Source organism: Accipiter gentilis, chromosome 24 (assembly GCF_929443795.1).
Source record: "Accipiter gentilis chromosome 24, bAccGen1.1, whole genome shotgun sequence".
Lineage (NCBI taxonomy): Eukaryota > Metazoa > Chordata > Aves > Accipitriformes > Accipitridae > Astur > Astur gentilis.
Genome location: NC_064903.1, coordinates 16,560,613 through 16,578,814, shown reverse-complemented (window position 1 = coordinate 16,578,814; position 18,202 = coordinate 16,560,613). Strand labels below are relative to the sequence as shown.

Here is an 18,202-nt window from a genome sequence, read left to right as displayed (position 1 = left end):
GGTATCGCCAAACATTGGGAACTAATTGCTCTCCACCGAGTGTTGAATACTTAAGGGTGGCATCTGAATGAAACATCGGGTGTTTAGCTGAAACTGGAATTTAGCTGAAAGAAACTTGTTACTTGCCTTGAATTGCATTAGAGGTTGGTTGATGCATCAAAGTTCAGCTAGCAGCCTAGATCCCAACCTCTTACAGTCCCAGAGCTTTCAGAGCCATCTGAGAGATCAGGGCTGACAACGTGAAATCTGAGGATCGGTTTATTCTCTCACTTGACCATTTTGTATGGCAGAACAGAGGACATGAACTTATACCAGTCTGTGTGAGAGATAATCCAGAGGATTGAAGACTCTTGAACTATGAGATGCTCCCAACAGGTGGTTTGGGGGATGATTCAGCTGTGAAGGGAAAGGTGACAGACCTCCCAACCCATATTTAAACCTCCTGAGGACACCAACATGTGCCACAGGTGAAAGCAACCCCAGAAAGTGGCAAGGGCTTAAAATTCTGTTTACTTCTGGTACTTCATGTGCTGTTTATTCCAAACTGGACCTAAATTCATATATCTGAACCTGAGTGCTCAGTCTGATGCTTCACACTTTAGAAGCCCGCATTACCTGGAAACACAGACACATTTTCCTTGCTCTCTCTCTAATAGGGCACGGTACATATGTCTAACCTAGCTCACAGCAGCATATAATTCTACCTGGTTTTCTCTTTCTAGTGAGAGAATGTATTTTTCCCAGTTTTCTGCCTCCTTGGGGGAATCTGGCAGAAGGAAGCTCCTTCGTTTCTCATAATTCTTCTTAACGGCCCTTGTATTACTGCAGGTTTTAGCTAGTCAGCCAGGTTCTCTCTTTATGGAGTGTAAGATAGTAGTTGAACTTTAGGAGGTGAAAAATATTATTTTGAAAAAGCACACAAAATAACATTCTCTAGACCCAACAAAAGCCTGAAGGACAGATAGTAAACATCAAATATGCAATTTGTTTATGATGGTAGAATTTCAGTGTTTCTGTTCATTAATTTTGTGTGCTCTTCATTAGTGTCATGGGTAGAAACTAGGCAGGAGACAACACACCGTGTTTTTAACACAGATTCTGGTAGCTTTCAGTTGTGCAAATCCAGCTGAAAAGGAAGAGAATGGCATCATTATTCCAAACAATAAACAACTCTAAGGCGTTATTTTAGAGCTCTGTCTTCTGGTGCAAAGAGAAAAGCAATTTGGGTAATTCTGGCTATTGTTTCAAGTACCAGGCGTCACAGAAAATGAATGTTCCTTTTGAACTCCATGCTGAAAAAAAGCCCCCAAACTAGTAAAATACCCAAGAGTATATCATTTAGCTGTATTTTTTATGTAAATTTTCAGTTTTAATGCAGTGTGACTGCTGACTTAAGTCATTTCCATGTGCTGCATAGTGTCACCCACTCAGAAAAATCTCTTTCAGAACCATTTGCTCTGCACCGAACTAAAATACGGAGAAAACAGCAAAACTCTTAACTGCCATTAAAGGAATTGATTTTCCAAAATTGTAATTAATTTGTGTAGCATATTTTTGTTATTTCTGTATACATTGGTCATGCTGCATTGATCGTTATTTATACAAATATGTCAAAATGCTTTGTAGGTAGAGTGATAGAAACACAAAACTGATAACACAATGAACTACAGCTATATTAGCCAGCCTGGGTTTTTTAGGATTATTTTAACTCACTTTCTTAGGTCATTATTTGTATCATTTCTGCACAAAACTATTTAGTTGTCTTAATTCTTCTTTTATGTCTCAAACTCATTTTCGACCCTTGCTTTGATTGTCTCTCCTAGCAATTTTGCCATCTGTTTATTGCTGGCTGATGTATCTTTCTGTCTCTCCACTGAGCGAACTGACGTTTATGTTCTTCGGGTGTTAACGGCAGAGAGATACCGAACAGCTTGTCTATCCTAGTCCTCAATTTTGGTAGACTCTGTTGTGGCATCCTCTCTTATAAAAGGCTTTTCTCAGATTAGGATCTCTTCTACAGATGAGCCTGATTGATATCCACGTGCCCAGACTGTTCAGCACAGAGCAGGACTCTGCCATTGGGTCACCACAGGCACATTCCTCTTACTCCTCCCTGGAGGTATAAAACTGATTGAAGTCTAATAGTCTGCCCAGATCAATGTAAATCTTTCCCTTCCCGCAAATCTCAGTAGCCTTTCTTTTAGGTCATCTTCTTTTGACATAAAGATGAAGGAAGGCTTTTTGTTCCTCCATCAAGAAGTCCTAACCTGGAGTCCTTTAACATACATAGCTTATAAATTAGACTCTGCAGTTATAACTAGAATATTATCTGAAATATCGTTTTCTTCCTAGTGTTTTCTGAACTGGCTTTGCCACCTTTGTGTTGGGAAAAGGAGTCCCTGCTCTACAGACGATATTCTCAGGGATGGATACGCGTAATTGCCTTGGTTCTGACTTGCATCTGTGTTGCAGCTTTAGTGTCTTCTCTTTAAATTGAAATTGCCAATAGCATGACAAATAATGGCAAGACGAGGGCACAAAGAGTATCATGACTCACGTCGATAGTAAGAATGAAGCTTTTATCTGACAGCCATTTCATGGGCTGTATGACTTGTGTAACTGTTCCCAATCCATTTTCTAGTGTTCAGGCAGGGAAGTATTAAATGGGAAGGCCTGAATGCACACCTGGAGCGAGCGTCGATGTCAGAGACAGCAGTCCATGTTTAGAGCAAATTACTAACACATCCAGGGCTGTTTCCAGTTCCTACTGCGAGAACGGGAATGAGTCATTTCCGTGCACTACATCTGAGTCTCTTCTGAAACAGAGAGAACATCACCTCCCCATCTCTCCAGGCATCCATTTCGGAGCTACGAGTGTCAGGCAATGGGGAGGAAGGTTGCATAAGGCTCTGCCTGCACTGGATTTCTTCACTTGAGAGCACAAGAGCTTGGTTTCAGTGTCTGTCTATCTGATGTTTTTCACCACTAAGTGGCAACATCTTCTCTACCCTGTATTTTGATTTTTTACCATTGCCCAGTGTCCTCAGCAGTTGGAGACAAAACGACTACTGAGCTATTAAAAGGGAAAATATCTTTTTAGGATTCTTTAATGACAATTTCCTTGGCTGTGTCACATTCATAGCAGAGTGTAACCATTCATTGTCAATGACTACTCATTTAGGAGAAAAATGCATTAGTTTATCACTGGTTTTATCTCCCTGTCACCTGTATGGAGTTGATTCTACACCAAGGGCAGAGGGAGCTGTGCAGGCACTGAGACTTAGGGCATCAAATCCTGCAATAATGTTTGATTGGAACTGCATCCCTGTTTTCTGGAACTGAAGATGAGCTATCGAGTTACACTTTCAAATACCACAAGACTTACCAGCATGTCTAGGAGCAAAAATAACACAATCCCAGCCCTCAGTGTTATGAAGGTGAGACAGCAGGTCAGTTCAGATGAGCTGTCAGAAGCAGCATTCAGTGATACCGCAACAAGAGGGATATCTAAATCCCGACTAGCCTCCTTTGCCAAGAGTTTCCTCAACCGGTTTCGGTATGGGAATGGCCAGTGAAATACTGGTGTCATTTCTCAGAAAAGAGAGAAAAATAAACACTGGAATGTATCCTTGAATTTCTTCTATTACAGGAACAATCAGGAAATGAAGTGATATAGCAAGCATAATTCTTCTGGGCATCCTTGAAACTCTCAATGATACATTTAATTTAGAACCATTAGAGTGCCATTACATGCTAAATACTTTCTGACACCTAAGAGCATAGAGTATTGTGCATTAAGACTTAACAGTCATCTTGCGCAATAGGTAATTATCTTCCCAGTATTTTGATTTTTAATCTCAAGTCATTTCCCATAATGACATTTCTTTCGTTGTCCCAATAACAACTGCCTGCTAAATTTAGAAAGAATTATACATCTTGGGCATAAGTATTGCTAACCTGTATTGCTAGCCACTATTGTAGATTCATAAACTGTCAGAAGAAAACTTAAACAAGCTGTAGTGACCTTTAACTGTCATTCTATGTAATATTGTGTTGGCTTTGTGTGGCAGCAAGGTTTTGGGGGGGGGTGGGTTACAGGGGTGGTTTCTGTGAGAAGCTGCTGGAAGCTTCCCCTGTGTCCGACAGAGCCAATACCAGCCGTCTCCAAGTTGGACCCACCGCCAGCCAAAGCCGAGCCCATCAGTGATAGTGGTAGCGCCTCTGGGAGAACATATTTAAAAAGGAAAAAAAAAAGTTGCTGGGACAGACAGAAACAGCAGCTGGAGAGAGGAGTGAGAACATGTAAGAGAAACAACCCTGCAGATCCCAAGGTCAGTGAAGAAGGAGGGCGAGGAGATGCTCCAGGCACCAGAGCAGAGATTCCCCTGCAGCCCGTGGGGAAGACCCTGGTGAGGCAGGCTGTCCCCCTGCAGCCCAGGGAGGTCCACGGGGGAGCAGATCTCCACCTGCAGCCCAGGGAGGACCCCACGCCGGAGCAGGTGGGTTCCCGAAGGAGGCTGTGACCCCGTGGGAAGGCCGCGCTGGAGCAGGCTCCTGGCAGGACCTGTGGATCTGTGGAGAGAGGAGCCCACGGAGCAGGTTTTCTGGCAGGACTTGTCACCCCGTGGGGGACCCACACTGGAGCAGTGTGCTCCTGAAGGACTGCACACCGTGGAAAGGACCCATGCTGGAGCAGTTCGTGAAGAACCACAGCCCATGGGAAGGACCCACGTTGGAGGAGTTCATGGAGGACTGTCTCCCATAGGAGGGGACCCCACGCTGGAGCAGGGGAAGAGTGTGATGAGTCCTGCCCCTGAGGAGGATGAAGCAGCAGAAATAACATGTGATGAACTGACCGTAAACCCCATCCCCATCCCCATCCCCCTGTGCTGCTGGTAGGTAAAGAATCCAGGAGTGAAGTTGTGCCCGGGAAGAAGGGAGGAGGAGGGCAGGTGTTCTGAGATTTGAGTTTATTTCTCATTATCCTACTCTGTTTGATTGGTAATAAATTGAGTTAATTTTCCCCAAGTTGAGTCTTTTTTGCTCATGATGGTAATTGGTGAGTGATCTCTCCTGTCCTTATCTCGACCCACAAGCCCTTTGTTATATTTTCTCTCCCCTGTCCAGCTGAGGAGGGGGAGTGAGAGAATGGCTTTGGTGGGCACCTGGCATTCAGACAGGGTCAACCCGCCAGAAATATTTATCTATCACATGGTTTCAAAGCGCTGTACATACACTGAGCTAGAAGGCAGCTTTAGCCACTTGTCGATGCAGAGACATAAAAAATCTCCAGGGACCCTTGAGTGAGCTGTCTAGACCTTGGATCTGCATCCACTGACTTAGCTGGTACAAAGGGTGGTGGAGTTTTGTGCCGGTCTAAATAGCAAGGTGGGAGTGGGGAGGGTTTTGCCCAAGTCACCAGAGCTGCTGCAGTGATTTTACTATCATTTTTTATTTCTTTTGCATCATCTAACTGATTGTTAACAACCCACTGAGATCTGACATCAAATAATTGTCTTCATAGATAAATATACTTTCAGAAATCCTTCTTTCATTGGTTCAAAACAGAGCACTCATTTCCTGGTGTATGTATCACTAAAAATAAGCAACCTAGGAGTAAACAAGGATGACTTAAAAATCAAAGGAGCTTTTAGATTGCTGCTTTCTCAGAGAGCGAGCAGACTCAACTGATACAATCAAAACCGTGGGGAGGAGGATGCGTTTGTATCGGTAATGCATCACTGCCCGTCAGGTCACATTCAAAGCCAGAGCTGTGGAAGCTGTTCCCATCACTTAAAATTATTAGGATGTGAATCAGAAGCGCAAAGCAATTTTTTATTAGATTTGTCTTTGTGCATGTCCTCTCCCTGTGAAAACCATCAGTGCACAATTCTGTGACAGAATGTCAGCGTAGATATGTTGGAGAAGAGCAAATGTAGTGGTGGCGGCAGAGAAGATATTATTTCAGCCCAAAGAAAATTATACATCTTCATTCCGGCTGACAACCTAAACAATGCCATGCTTGAAACATAAATGATACACTGTTTAGCTGGAAAAGCCATTAGGCATATGATGGAGAGTGGAAGTGAGCTAACCGCCTTTGCAGAGCAAATAGCGCTTTGCATTTTACATAAGCTAGTTGACAGGTTTTTAAAAATTTACTTCCAAATTTTGCTTTTTGAATAGAAAAAAAATCAATAGCAAGAATGGAGACCTGACATTGCTTCCTGCCATGCAGCTTGCTCTTCTTCCTACTGTTATACCTCCAAAGCAGGAAACACGCTGACGGATCTGCCCAAAAAATGGCATTTCTAGCCATTTCTCGGCAGCCTGAGAAGTCCTAAGACTTCCAGCACTATTCTTACTGCTTGTCTAGCTTTTATCCAAATCTTTGCTGCTCCTAATCATTTAATGATGTTATAAGGGCATTTAGCAAAAACTTCAGAAAATCAGGGTACATTTTGTCTTTTATCAGGTATGTAATAAAACAATTACAGTATGCAGGAGACAAGGCCAGTCTCATGTTGCTCTCATATTGATCCTCTTTTGCTGCCTTTTTATTTTAAATTAGAGTAATAGAAAATAGAGTTGGGAGGACTTTCAACAGTTCTTCCAGTCCGTCCTTTGCCTTAAGGCGAAATCAACTTTACTTATACCAATTCTGGCAGGCATGTCATACCACTATGAGTATTTTTAAGACCTGCAATGATGGCAATTCCATGTGCACTCTAGACCACTTACTCCTTAAAATTAGAAACTGTTGCCTAATGCCTAGTCTAAATTTAAGCCTATTACCTTCTGTCCTGTAAAGTGTATGCAGAAAGAATTACTGCACGAAGGAGGACGGTGGGGGTCGAAGCAGGGTGGTAGAGAAGGAGACGGTGTCAGACTGTCCATCCACCTAGGTGTACAGATTTCATAGCAGAGACAAACTGGTGTAAAAGGGACTCCGGAGGACTAAAGCTCCGGTTCCTGCGAAGACCTCCGCAGCCTCCTTCCTGGCCCTCACAGGACCCCCCTGGGGTGTGCAGCAGCCGGGTTAGGGGTGCACGCGGAGTCAGGCACAGCTTTAGCACACAGCACCACGGCACATCATGTCCTGCTTCTCATTGCAAAGCAGGGAAAAGTTGTATTCAGCAGCAGATTGTGGAACAAAGAGTTTACTAATGAAAAGAATACAAGCAGAGGATAGTTCGAGTGTCTGACATACTTAACTGTATTTTGTATTAAATTTCTTTGTCACTGAAAGCAATTTCAAGTTAGAAACAAGTGGGTACGAGGTGGAACTCGTTTGCATGTGTTTTTAACACTAACATTTCTCCCAGAAAGCCAAGGAAGTGAAGGTGATCTGTCTAATTTCAAGTAGGCTGGCTGTAGCTACTGTATATTGAAATACTCATCTTTTTCCACTAATTGCTGTGTGGGAGTTATTCACAGAATGAAAGAACCTTTTGTATTTTCTATCGTACATACCAGCTCTAAGACATCGCTCCTTTATATTTTCTTACTTCTCTGTCATCGGTGCAGGTTAGTATTTTATAATATTAGCAATCATTAAAAAATCTTCACTTGAATGATACAGAGAAGGCATTCAAAACTGAAACTAGGATTTGGTTGAGCAGGCTAGTTACCAGTTCAAACACATTTGCTGAAGGAAAGCCCCTCTTTAGTAGGAGAGGAAAGTTAAGTCTCTCTTGTGATGTTACGAAATGGAGTTTACCTCCTGCTGTATTTACACCAAAGTATTACTAAAGGACAAACTTCTTAATCACTACCTCCAAAGATGGTACGATTTTATCTGCTATTGTTCTAGGGTTGGTTGTTTTGTGGTTTTTTTGGTTTTGGTTTTTTTTTGCAGGAGAGGTAATCTGAAACCTGTATCGTACACATGGATACTCATTAGAGGCAGGGATTTCAGTTTTTCTTGTTTCCACATTCCATTTGAAGGTACTGGGCAACATTTTCAAACATTTAAACACACATGTGTATCTCTTTAGAGATCTAAATCCAAGTCAACAGTGCCAGCATGTCTGAAAATAAAAACATACAACTGAAAGGAACATCTTGGAAAGCTGAGTCCAATTTCTTAATTTATAAGTTGATCAAAGTCCATCTCAGGAAAAGTAATGAAAGATACTTATTGAGGAGCCTAGACATCCATGCCCGAGACAGTCAGCCACCAGGCTCAAAAATGTGACTTGAAACTCAATATTATGCATATTAGGTTCTGAGGATAAGTATCAGATGAAGAAGGGAGCAGAGGTATGGCAGGAGGGTGTAAAGAGAAAAAAAAGAGGACAAACTATGAGAAGGACTAATGATGAGGAAGAGAATGTTTCCAGTCTCTGTTTAACATGAGGGCTAACCTTGGAAACACAGGGAGACCAAATCCTTATGTGGTCAGTATTGTCACTCCACTGAAGCCTAGTGAGTTGAATCATGGGATGTTTTGGCTCCATAATTGTGTTCAGAGTGATAATTGTACATTAGAAGTAATTATTTAGATCAATGTTTATTTCTACATGCCACAAAAGAGAGCCATCATTACATGATCAGAAGAAAACAAGTTCAGTATCAATGAAAAAATCTTGCTTTCAGTGGATAGTGCCCTGTATCCATGGGTAGTATTCTTCGTGAACAAGGATGTTTGGTCTCAGCATCTTCTGGAGGTACAGCACTGGGGTTGTAATGAACTTCAGCTATGGAAAAGAATTAGGGAAAAATTTCTATTATAATCATTTGGGTTAATATATTTAGAAAGAAACCTGTCTATACAGAACTCACTGATTTAAGGTCTTTGGGGAGATAACAGAAATCAGCATGTTTCCAAAAACAACCAGGAATGTTTGGTGCTTATGTCACAATTCCTCTAAAGGCATTCCTTTTTCAGAATAGGGGTCTGCAACAATTTCTCCATCTTGGAAGGCAAAACCTCCTGCTGGGATTCTTCTGGATTAAACAGGCTCACAGCAAGTCCTGTTTGGCTTTCTGTAACCCTCAAGATCTTTGCTCGTTTGGGAATGTATGCAATAGACTGTAGTGTTCCCTGACTGGAAGTAGGTCCCATGAGAATGAGAGCCAGCTGGCCCAGGCTAGAATATCTCTTAAGTGCCTAAGGTGGAAGCTGAGCAGAGAGTTCCCTTCCTTTTGGAGAAGAGCCATACTAGGATCTTAAGGGCTTTCTTACTTTCTTTAGTACAGCAAAAGCCATCTGTAAGGTAGCAATTTACCCCAAACTGAAGTCTGACACAGACAAAGCAGTAAAAGGTTTTCTATTTAATTCTGTTGCTTGGGTTTTGACAGTCACCATATGGAACCTACTGCATTCTAGTCTATGCAGGGCATACTGTTTTTCTTACCGATCCTAAAATTTTTATCTGGAGAAGTCCTGGGAAGGAAATCCGAACCATTGAAAGTTGAACTTGTTCCATTAGAATTTAGACTCCACAAAGCCTGGGATGGTGATTTGTGGTTTAAGTGCCTTGGTGTAGATCCAGCAGTTGCACCTGACCCACTCCAGTCTGAAATCAGAGAGTGGAAGGCACAGGAATAAAAAGATTTTTTTTACAGGTGTCACATCCCAAACTACTAGAGACCAGGGAGGAGAAACGTCTGTGCTTGCTTCTTGTGCCATCCTTGTACCTGCCCTGAAGCCGTGGGTTTCCGTGAAGCACAATGCACAATTCCTGCTGTTAATTTTTACACTAGCTCTGTCACACTCGTGCAGGCGGGGCTGGATACCAGCAATTCAGTCCTCTATTTCCCCTTTAGAGACCCAATCTAGTAATACTAATTTGGATAAGGTCATATGGAAGAAGACAGGTGGTACACAAAGGAGAGGAATGGCAGCCTTACCCTTATTGTATCATACAGCATCGAGCTGGCTTATGCTCAAGGGAGAATACTCTATGTGCTACTTGGAGCGTTCTTGCAGATTCCCCCCTCTGCAAATGGAAAGCTACATATTCCTCAGCAGCACACAATGCACAAGACCGCTGTGTACAGGACATATGTATTAATACAGGATTTTTAGTCTGGTTTCCTGAAAAGGCTAAACCAACTGATTTAGCTTCTCCCATTCATAATGTCAACTAATTTTGATAGACACACAGAGGTACTGAAGTTATTAAATTCTTCCACATTTCTGTGAAAAATCAACATTACCAGAGTAACCCAGAATAAGCCACAGCCCATGTTATTTCGTGCTGAGCTGGTAGATAGTAGAATCTTAGAATAATTTAGGTTGGAAGGGACCCTTGCGGGTCTTCACTCCAACATCCTGCCCAGAGTTGGTCAGACACCTATCCAGCTGAATTTTGACTCTCCAAGGAGAGAGACTCTTTCCACTGCCTTTCTGGGCCACTGTCACCTATTTAACTACCCTCATTGTGAAAAACGTGTTTCTTTATAAATAATGGGAATTTCCATAGCTGCGACTTGTGTTCATTGCCTCTTCTCTTCTTGCTGTGCACCTCTGAGAAGTCTGTCTCTTCTCTATAACCACCCCTCAGACAGCCAAAGACAGTAATTACATCTCCCTTCTCCTTCCCAGGCTGAGCAAACCCAGGTCCTGCACATAAAAAATAGCTACTAGTATGTCCAATATCCTGCATAAATTTCTGAACCTCGGCTGTATGAAGACTGGAAGGCCACCAAAAACATAGCTTATGTAAGGGAACACTGAATGGCATGTGAGAAGAGAATCAGAGACCAAGCCGAAATCTTTTTTGGAAATCTACATTTTTTACTGCATGCTGTCACCCCATCTTCATATCGTATAAGCAGTTAATGGAAGAAGATAAAGACCTATTGAAGAACAATTATCCAATGCAATGCAGAAAGGCTATTGAGGGGAGCCTTTTTTCTTAGTGTGGAGCAAACATGACACCAGTAGCAGGCGAAGACTTATGAGTCAAGCTAAACAAAACCCCTCAATGCTTACCAGAATAATTACTCAGACGAAATCTTCCCCAGCAAAAGTGTAGTCGGCACTGCTTCACTACTTCTTCCTTCATTAGGCAGTGAAACACAAAGATAAAGAACCCTGAAGAAGTAAGAAGATAATTTCACAGGTTTTCAGGTGGATTCTCCAACCTGCTGTCCCTTTTCTAAACTTTTCGTATGCCACTCAGTTACCAGTATGTTATATATGGGCAGAGAGGTGGTCCCTGGGCCAGCATCACATTGGCCCGGAATTGCACTGAGTCCTTTGTGCGTATGAAAGGGTAATGGGAAGAGCTTTCTGCACATTTGGTATAAGAATAATCTGCAAGTCACTGTAGAGTCTATCAACCATTTTTATGCCCAGATGAAAAGGATTGTGCCAGGTCCTGAAAAGATGCATTTATTGGGACCCATGTTTCAAAGGCACAAATTCGTGTCTTTAATAGTATATTTATCACAGCAATGCTGTCTAAACAACACCATCACCCCACTGCAATGGAGCTTTCCTATTATAATAGCTAAACACTGTAACACAAAAGCTATATGAGCACTTCTCTTCCCCCATGCTTGAATTACATGACGTTAGAAATTTATTTCTATTCCATGGCCCTAAACTGTTGTATCTATAACAGTACTCCATTCAGAAATTACCTTGCAAGGTGTTAAAAATGCTGAAGAGATACAAGAAAAATATCCTCACTGCTCCCCAGGCAAAAAAGACAAAGCCCCAAGTTAAGCCCAAAAGGAGCATCAAGCTGAAAGCACTTTTGAGGTCTTGAAGAAAACCCTTTTTCCAGAATCTGGATCTCTTTTGTGTCCTTGTTTTCACAGCATGGATTTGAAGGAGAACAGTGATAAACATGGCTGTATTTGTCAAAAATATTAAGAAGATGTAGGCCACAACGGAGATGTAGAACACCATGTTCTCCTGAATCCAGCAACTGCAAGAAAGGGAGATGTGTATTCAATAAGGAGTTTTGTGAGCAGTGAAACTAATGAAGCCTGGTTTCCAAAATAAATGTCCCATATGGTTCTCTGATACCTAGTAAGGGGCATTCCCTAACGCCCATTGCTTTCCCCCAGTGAGGACATTCATAGAATCTCTCCACTTGCCTTTTTTATGGATGTTATAGAAATTCAATAACTTTGAGACTTTAATATTTCTGCCAAATTCAGATAAACCTGAAAATTGTTTCACAACTTAATAATGTGTACGCGCGCACACACACTGCCTTAGGAAAACCGAGTTAAATATGACTTAATTAGGAGTCAAAATAATAGTATAGGACAGAGATGAGCACTGGTTAGCTTTTCCTCTGACATGAATTAGTGAGTTTTACTGCCCTTTTGCTAAAGTAACAGTTTTCCCTCTGAGGTGTCATGGGTGTGTGTTGCCTCTCTAACGGGATAGAACTCAAATATTCCGGGTAATCTTCACCAACAAGTGATCAGATCATGCTATACAGGCAAAAAAACAATAGAAGCATTCTTTGCTATAAAACCCTTTTAAAAAAGGATGAAAGAATGCCGTGTTTTCCCATTGGAAAAGAGAGGAAGTTGAGATGATTTAAATAAAAGAATTTGAAATTATGAAGAGACAGTGATGTGAATTGACATTAAAAAAAACAGAAGCAAGCGTGCAAAATACTAGAGCAATTACTCTGCCTTTAGGTTTTACCAGAAATCTGGAACATGCAGGAGCATATACAAATGTCCCATCAGACTGAGTTAGAAAAGAAAGAGATTTTCCAGAAAGTAAAAATGGAGTTGACTGGCAGAAGCCCTTCCTGTCCTCAAGCCCAGTCCACTGATGTGAGAGTTACTCCATGTAGTAGCCATATATCCAAAATGATCCAATGAACCAGAATCACTAAAAGATGGGGGAGAAAAGGCAAAAGCAAGAGAGAAGTTGCCTTCACTTTATTTCTTGTATCTTTAAAATACTCTAGTGACTATTGAAAAGCTCAAAGTATTATACTTACAAATTGCTGAAGGGATTGCTCTCAGAATGTGATCCATTGCCATAGAAGTCTTTATTTATAATAAGCACAATAGTAATTACAATAGCTGGTATTCCTAATATGGAAGGCAAAAGAAAAAAAAATATTTAGATTAAAAAGAAGAAATGGAGAATATGGAAAGATGTCAGATAACCTCTGATGAGTAATTACAGCAGACATGTACAGCTTAGGATCAAACTCTACCCCTCAAGCTCTTCTGAAATGAGTATAATTAAATGTGTGGCATAGCAGGTTTAATCTCCTTATTTATGTAAATTACAGATGAGTAGGCATAAAAATATCTGTGTTTGCAAAATGTTTGTGACTGTTCAAACATCTCCAGAAGGGATCCAATCTGGTAAAATAAACCCAACTGATTATTACAAAAAGCAGAGTGTCAAAAGACAAGCAGACCACAGCATTTTGTGGTAAGATCTGATAGACATTTTCCAGACAGTGTTTTATCAGCCTTCCCTTCCACTCATTCCCCATTTCCCATATTTCTTTCAGTTCTGGCTTTTCTGTTGAGAACGGCTGCTGCCAACACCACCATGATGGATGGCTGCCCCTGAGAACAATTAAATGTGACACCAGATCTAAGGTGATACGCTGCATGCTACTCAAAAGCCTAAAAACCCCCTTTAAAACAGCATCTAATGGCGACCCAAAAAATATAGACCAAATTCTGCTCTGGGTCAGTGCCTCTGGTAACACCTTCTCTAACAGCTGAGTCAGCATTTTGGGTCCTTTTTGTCATGTTTCTCCCAAAGAAGTGTGATGCTCAGTGCTTGGAGGAAAGGTGAACTTGCCTGAGGAGAGCTATGAACGAAAACCGAATCCACCCCCCACAGGGAAATCGTGCACAGAATGGCAGGTAAGGACACGAGGCCTGGAGAAGGAGGTCAAAATCACCTCTGAGCATCACCAATGCAGGGGTGAAGGCTACGGGCAGCTCATACTTCCTCAGGCACATCCACTGACGTGGGGTACCATGAGAAATCATTCCTGTAAAGAGCAGGAGGAGTAGGGAAAGCCGCTCCTTACACCCACTTTCACCGTTCCTTGCATATGACTCTGCCCAGGGAGCACTTTCTGCTAATGTCTCCCTGGGCAGAAGAAACCTAAGCTGAACCTGCCTGGGGGAAGAAATCTATCCTTACGGCTCAAGGTGTACACCACATTTCTACTAGCTCAGTGTCCTAATTAACTTTTGCAGATATGCCCCTATCTTAGAGAAGTTTACAAGCACAGAAGTGGAGAAGAAACTGCTTGCTTACCCCAGCCAGCAATACAGCATTTTAGGATGTACTTTGGGACATAAATATTGAAAACTTTGACAAGAACCAGGTAGAAGTGAACGGACTCCAGGCACATCCACGTGAAAGCTGCAAGAAGGAAATAGTGAAGGAGCACTGCCACGGTGATACAGAAACCTGGCTGGTTGAACGAGGACAGCCAGGAATTGGTGAGGAAGACCACATTCAGCATCAGCAGCGCGGCACAAAGATTGAGCAGGATTTTTGAAGGGTTGTCTCTCCGCAGCTTTCTAAAAAGAAGGGGAAAGTCCACAAGGTTATCATCGCATGAGTTGTGCTGGGTGCATTCACTAATGCAAAGTAGCACAAATGTGTATTCGTCATATTATGAACTGGCTTCTTGTGGTATAAGTTGTGTCTACATTAGTGTTTTACATCACATCACTAGTGTGGTTTTGAAGCAGATCTCGCAGCCTGAAAAAGCAGAGCTTCTATATACATGGAGATTTGCTAGGGTTTTCACACTTGGTGGAGAAGAGACAGACATAACATCATCTTTTTACTACTGCATCCAATATTAATGTTATTGCAATATTACTGGATTATGAAAGCACCCACAGTTACCTAAGTCTAGGGCCCCATCGTGCCAGGAGGTACTGGCACATACAGTATGAAACGAAACCTATCCAAAAGGACAAAACATCTGAAAGACCAAGAGCAAAAGACAAAATTTTCCCTATTTTACTGTCAATATCATCCACTGTGTAGGCTATATACAGGGAATATTCCAGATCCTTGACATGATATCTTACCCATGTCCGTGGGTAAATCTATGAAATGACAGAAATTTAGGAATATAGAAGTTGCTGAACAGTTCAGACTAGTGCTTGTATTGAAGCATGAGTATTTGAATCCCCTTATTTCACCACAATTGCAGGTCAAAAATAAAGCAATATTTATACTGTCAGCTCTCAGTCTTCCCTCCTATGCAACACAGCATGAAATATTACAAACATTCTGACAGTTGCTGCAAATTCATTATTGCTAACATATTAAAAGCAATAAAAGAAAAAGGATCAAACTTACTCAAGTGCTAGATATGTCACCAGTGTTATGCCCAAAAAAAGGGAAGAAGCACCACATCCTGCATAGCTTATCAGAGTTAATATACGATCATGTGTGATGTCTATCTCTGTCCGGGACAAGTCCTACGTTATAAAATAAAGAATCACAGTTGTTTGCCATAACAGACAAAGAAAATTGCTTTCCACACTTTCACATTGATAAAGAAATCAACTTCTGTTCTGCTTACTGCTACTTTTGGAGGGTGCCCATTAATATTTTTCTGTCTTTCTTGTTGTATAGTCCTACAGAATATCCAAACTAGTAAAAATATGCAGTATTTAAAGTATCCAGTAATAAGTTGTGAAGCTAGAAAAACTGTACTTCAGAAACCACAAATTCAACGAGAATTCCAGGATCTTGCCAAAAAAATTCCACTGGGAGCTCGCTTTGTAGGAGAAACTCTACTTCGTTTCAATGGCAGCTGCCACGCTTGGGAACTGCACAGACCTGCTAAATGTCTTGGAGCGTGGGAGGATTCTCCAGATCCAGAAACGATCCCTCTGCAAAAATCAGCTGGGAGGCTGGGCCCTGCTCCTCCACAGCTGCTGCCAGGAGTAATATTGAGAGGATTTTGTTGTTCCCTGCCACAGTGTCTCTTCTATTTGGCGAAACTTCGAACCTCAGAGTGGTAACCTACATCTTTGACGTACAATCGATGGTGCTGTTAAATACTTGTAACTGTGCTGATTACTAAAGTGGCAGTGCTGAAGGGGTGTGATCTTAAAATCAGACTGAATTCTCTCTGCTTGAATGGAAACTTTAGCAAGTTGTCCGAAATCCGTGACATCGAAATTCCTGTGGAAGTCACGTTTTTACTACCAGGGAGGGCTTGCGTGCCTCTGGTGGAGCAGGGTAATGCTGACCTCTAGGGGAAGCCGGGCAAGCATCTGAAGGCAAAGGGATGGCCTTATCCCATCGTGTGGGTTGTATCCTACTGGGATTAGACAACTCTAATCTACTCAGTTTGCTTTGAACGTGCCTAACACTTTGCATTTGTTGCAGCCCATTCTCAAGCAGTAATCTCGTTTTTTGACATTCAGCTTTAGAGGCAGTGTTCTCTGTGTTACAGAGAAATAAGAGACAATAGTTAATGACATCTCCCCCATTTATATTAAACTTCCCTTTCTGACGGAGCCTAGATAAAACTTTCAGAAAGATGTAATGTGATTAGTTGCCACTGGCAGGTAGTAAATTTAACAGGGTACTTACAATGCAGCAAATAACACATTAACGTTGATTAAGTTACATTGCAAAGAAGTACAAACTACATCTGTAAAATGAATTTGCCTTGAAGCAAGTGACATTTAGAGGACTTTATACCATAGAAATGGTTATAACTGTTTTGTTTGTTATTAGTGATTTTGGCAAAATTGCAGATATCAAACAGGTTGTATAGATATGAATCTCCCATCTCTCCCCAAACTAGCGATGACTTTGTTTAGTGCCACGGGACTTTTTTGGAGATGATTCACGGAGTACTTACCAGTAGGACTCCAAAATGGGTAAGATGGTTACAAAAACAGATTGTGTAATTCATATCTGTATATTCCATTTCACACCCCGATGTATTCCAACCACCCAGTCCATCTGTGTAATAGAGAAAAAGGGATTTTTAAGCAGAGTTAGTCATGCTCAGGCATTTATAGCTCTGCAGCACGCAGAATGTGTGAATACGAGCTCAAGTTAGTACAGATTGCAGGGTCATTTAGCAGCACGCAAGTGAGATTTCACACAGGAACACATCTTATATAGTTGCCTGAGAACCTCAAAACTTGGATGAAAGCCTTTGGTGGAATGAAAAAATATTTAAACTCATTTATATGCCTGCACACAGAGAAAGAAGGAAGGTAAGGAAAGTGCGCTGGGCTAGATTACACTGCAGGCTGTGGAAACACAGAAGGCAAGAAATATTTACAGGGCAGACGATTTGTTTAGGAAGAGTGTAGCGTTGAAAAAGCCAGATCTTCCCTGGTAAGATTAAATTTATGACCCTATTTATGTGGCATGTATGACGTATTCAGAAGGTAATCTTCCAATTTAAAAAATATATCTATTCTAACACCAATAATTGCAGAGAAAAACCTCTCCCACGCATTCTGAGTTAACCCAATACACACTTCTCTTTCTGTGTCTGTTGACTTTCTGAGCCATATTCAAGACCTAACCACAGCAAAGCCCCCGCTGACTTCCCTGAAGAAACTGTGAGAAGTCTTCTGACGTTTCATTGAATTTCTGCTTTTTTTCTTAAACCGTCTTCTTATTCACGTAGATGCACCATTGTACGATGCTGAACACGTATCCCCTGGTAGTAACACTGATTACGAAGGTAGCAATGTCGATGGAAACCAGCAACAGACTCAAGAGGACAGTCTCAGAGTTTCAAGCTACAATGTCAAGGAGCCAAAGGCTCTGTGAGGCTGGTGACAAAGCAAGCGTGGCAGCTCTGTAAATATCACTTACTGTTCTTCCAAAAGTCCCAAAAGACGCAGTGCACGGCTGCATTACCCTGAAAGCAGAGAAAAAGGAGGCTGTGACATTTATTCAGTACGTCTGTACACCGCCTGCACTTGCAGACGGTGCATCTTGCCTGTAATGAGGGTTTATAACTACGGCAGTTTGATTTGATTTCCTCTGTGCTGAAAGCCCACTGATCTCTGCGACTATTTGCATGGTGGTGCTGCAGAGGGTCTGCAGGTCACGGGAGATGCCAGCAGTTCAGGAGCAGTTGGACACTTGGGCACTGGAAACCAGCTGGAATATCGGCCATCTCATCCATGGCACTGAAAACCAGCAGAGGTCCCAAGTTTCGCCTTCCCCTTTACCAAGGGAAATGCTGGGAGTCGGTGGTTTTCCCAGTTTTCCCAGTCTTTCTGTACC

At 41.8% G+C, this 18,202-nt stretch overlaps 1 protein-coding gene and 1 long non-coding RNA gene across 2 annotated transcripts; both read right to left on the bottom strand.

The window, feature by feature from the left end:
• Window positions 1–10,576: 10,576 nt before the first annotated feature.
• On the bottom strand, window positions 10,577–12,732 carry LOC126050235 (uncharacterized). Its single transcript, XR_007509466.1, has 3 exons — window positions 12,623–12,732; window positions 11,596–11,885; window positions 10,577–11,044 (listed from the first exon to the last, which is right to left on the bottom strand). It is a non-coding gene; the product is annotated as an uncharacterized LOC126050235 (long non-coding RNA).
• Window positions 12,733–12,922: 190 nt separating this feature from the next.
• On the bottom strand, window positions 12,923–16,941 carry LOC126050382 (adhesion G-protein coupled receptor G2-like). Its single transcript, XM_049828208.1, has 4 exons — window positions 16,809–16,941; window positions 15,287–15,408; window positions 14,222–14,490; window positions 12,923–13,020 (listed from the first exon to the last, which is right to left on the bottom strand). Exons 1-4 carry the CDS (start codon window positions 16,875–16,877, stop codon window positions 12,923–12,925), a joined length of 558 nt encoding a protein of 185 aa, XP_049684165.1. The 5' UTR covers window positions 16,878–16,941.
• Window positions 16,942–18,202: the final 1,261 nt, after the last annotated feature.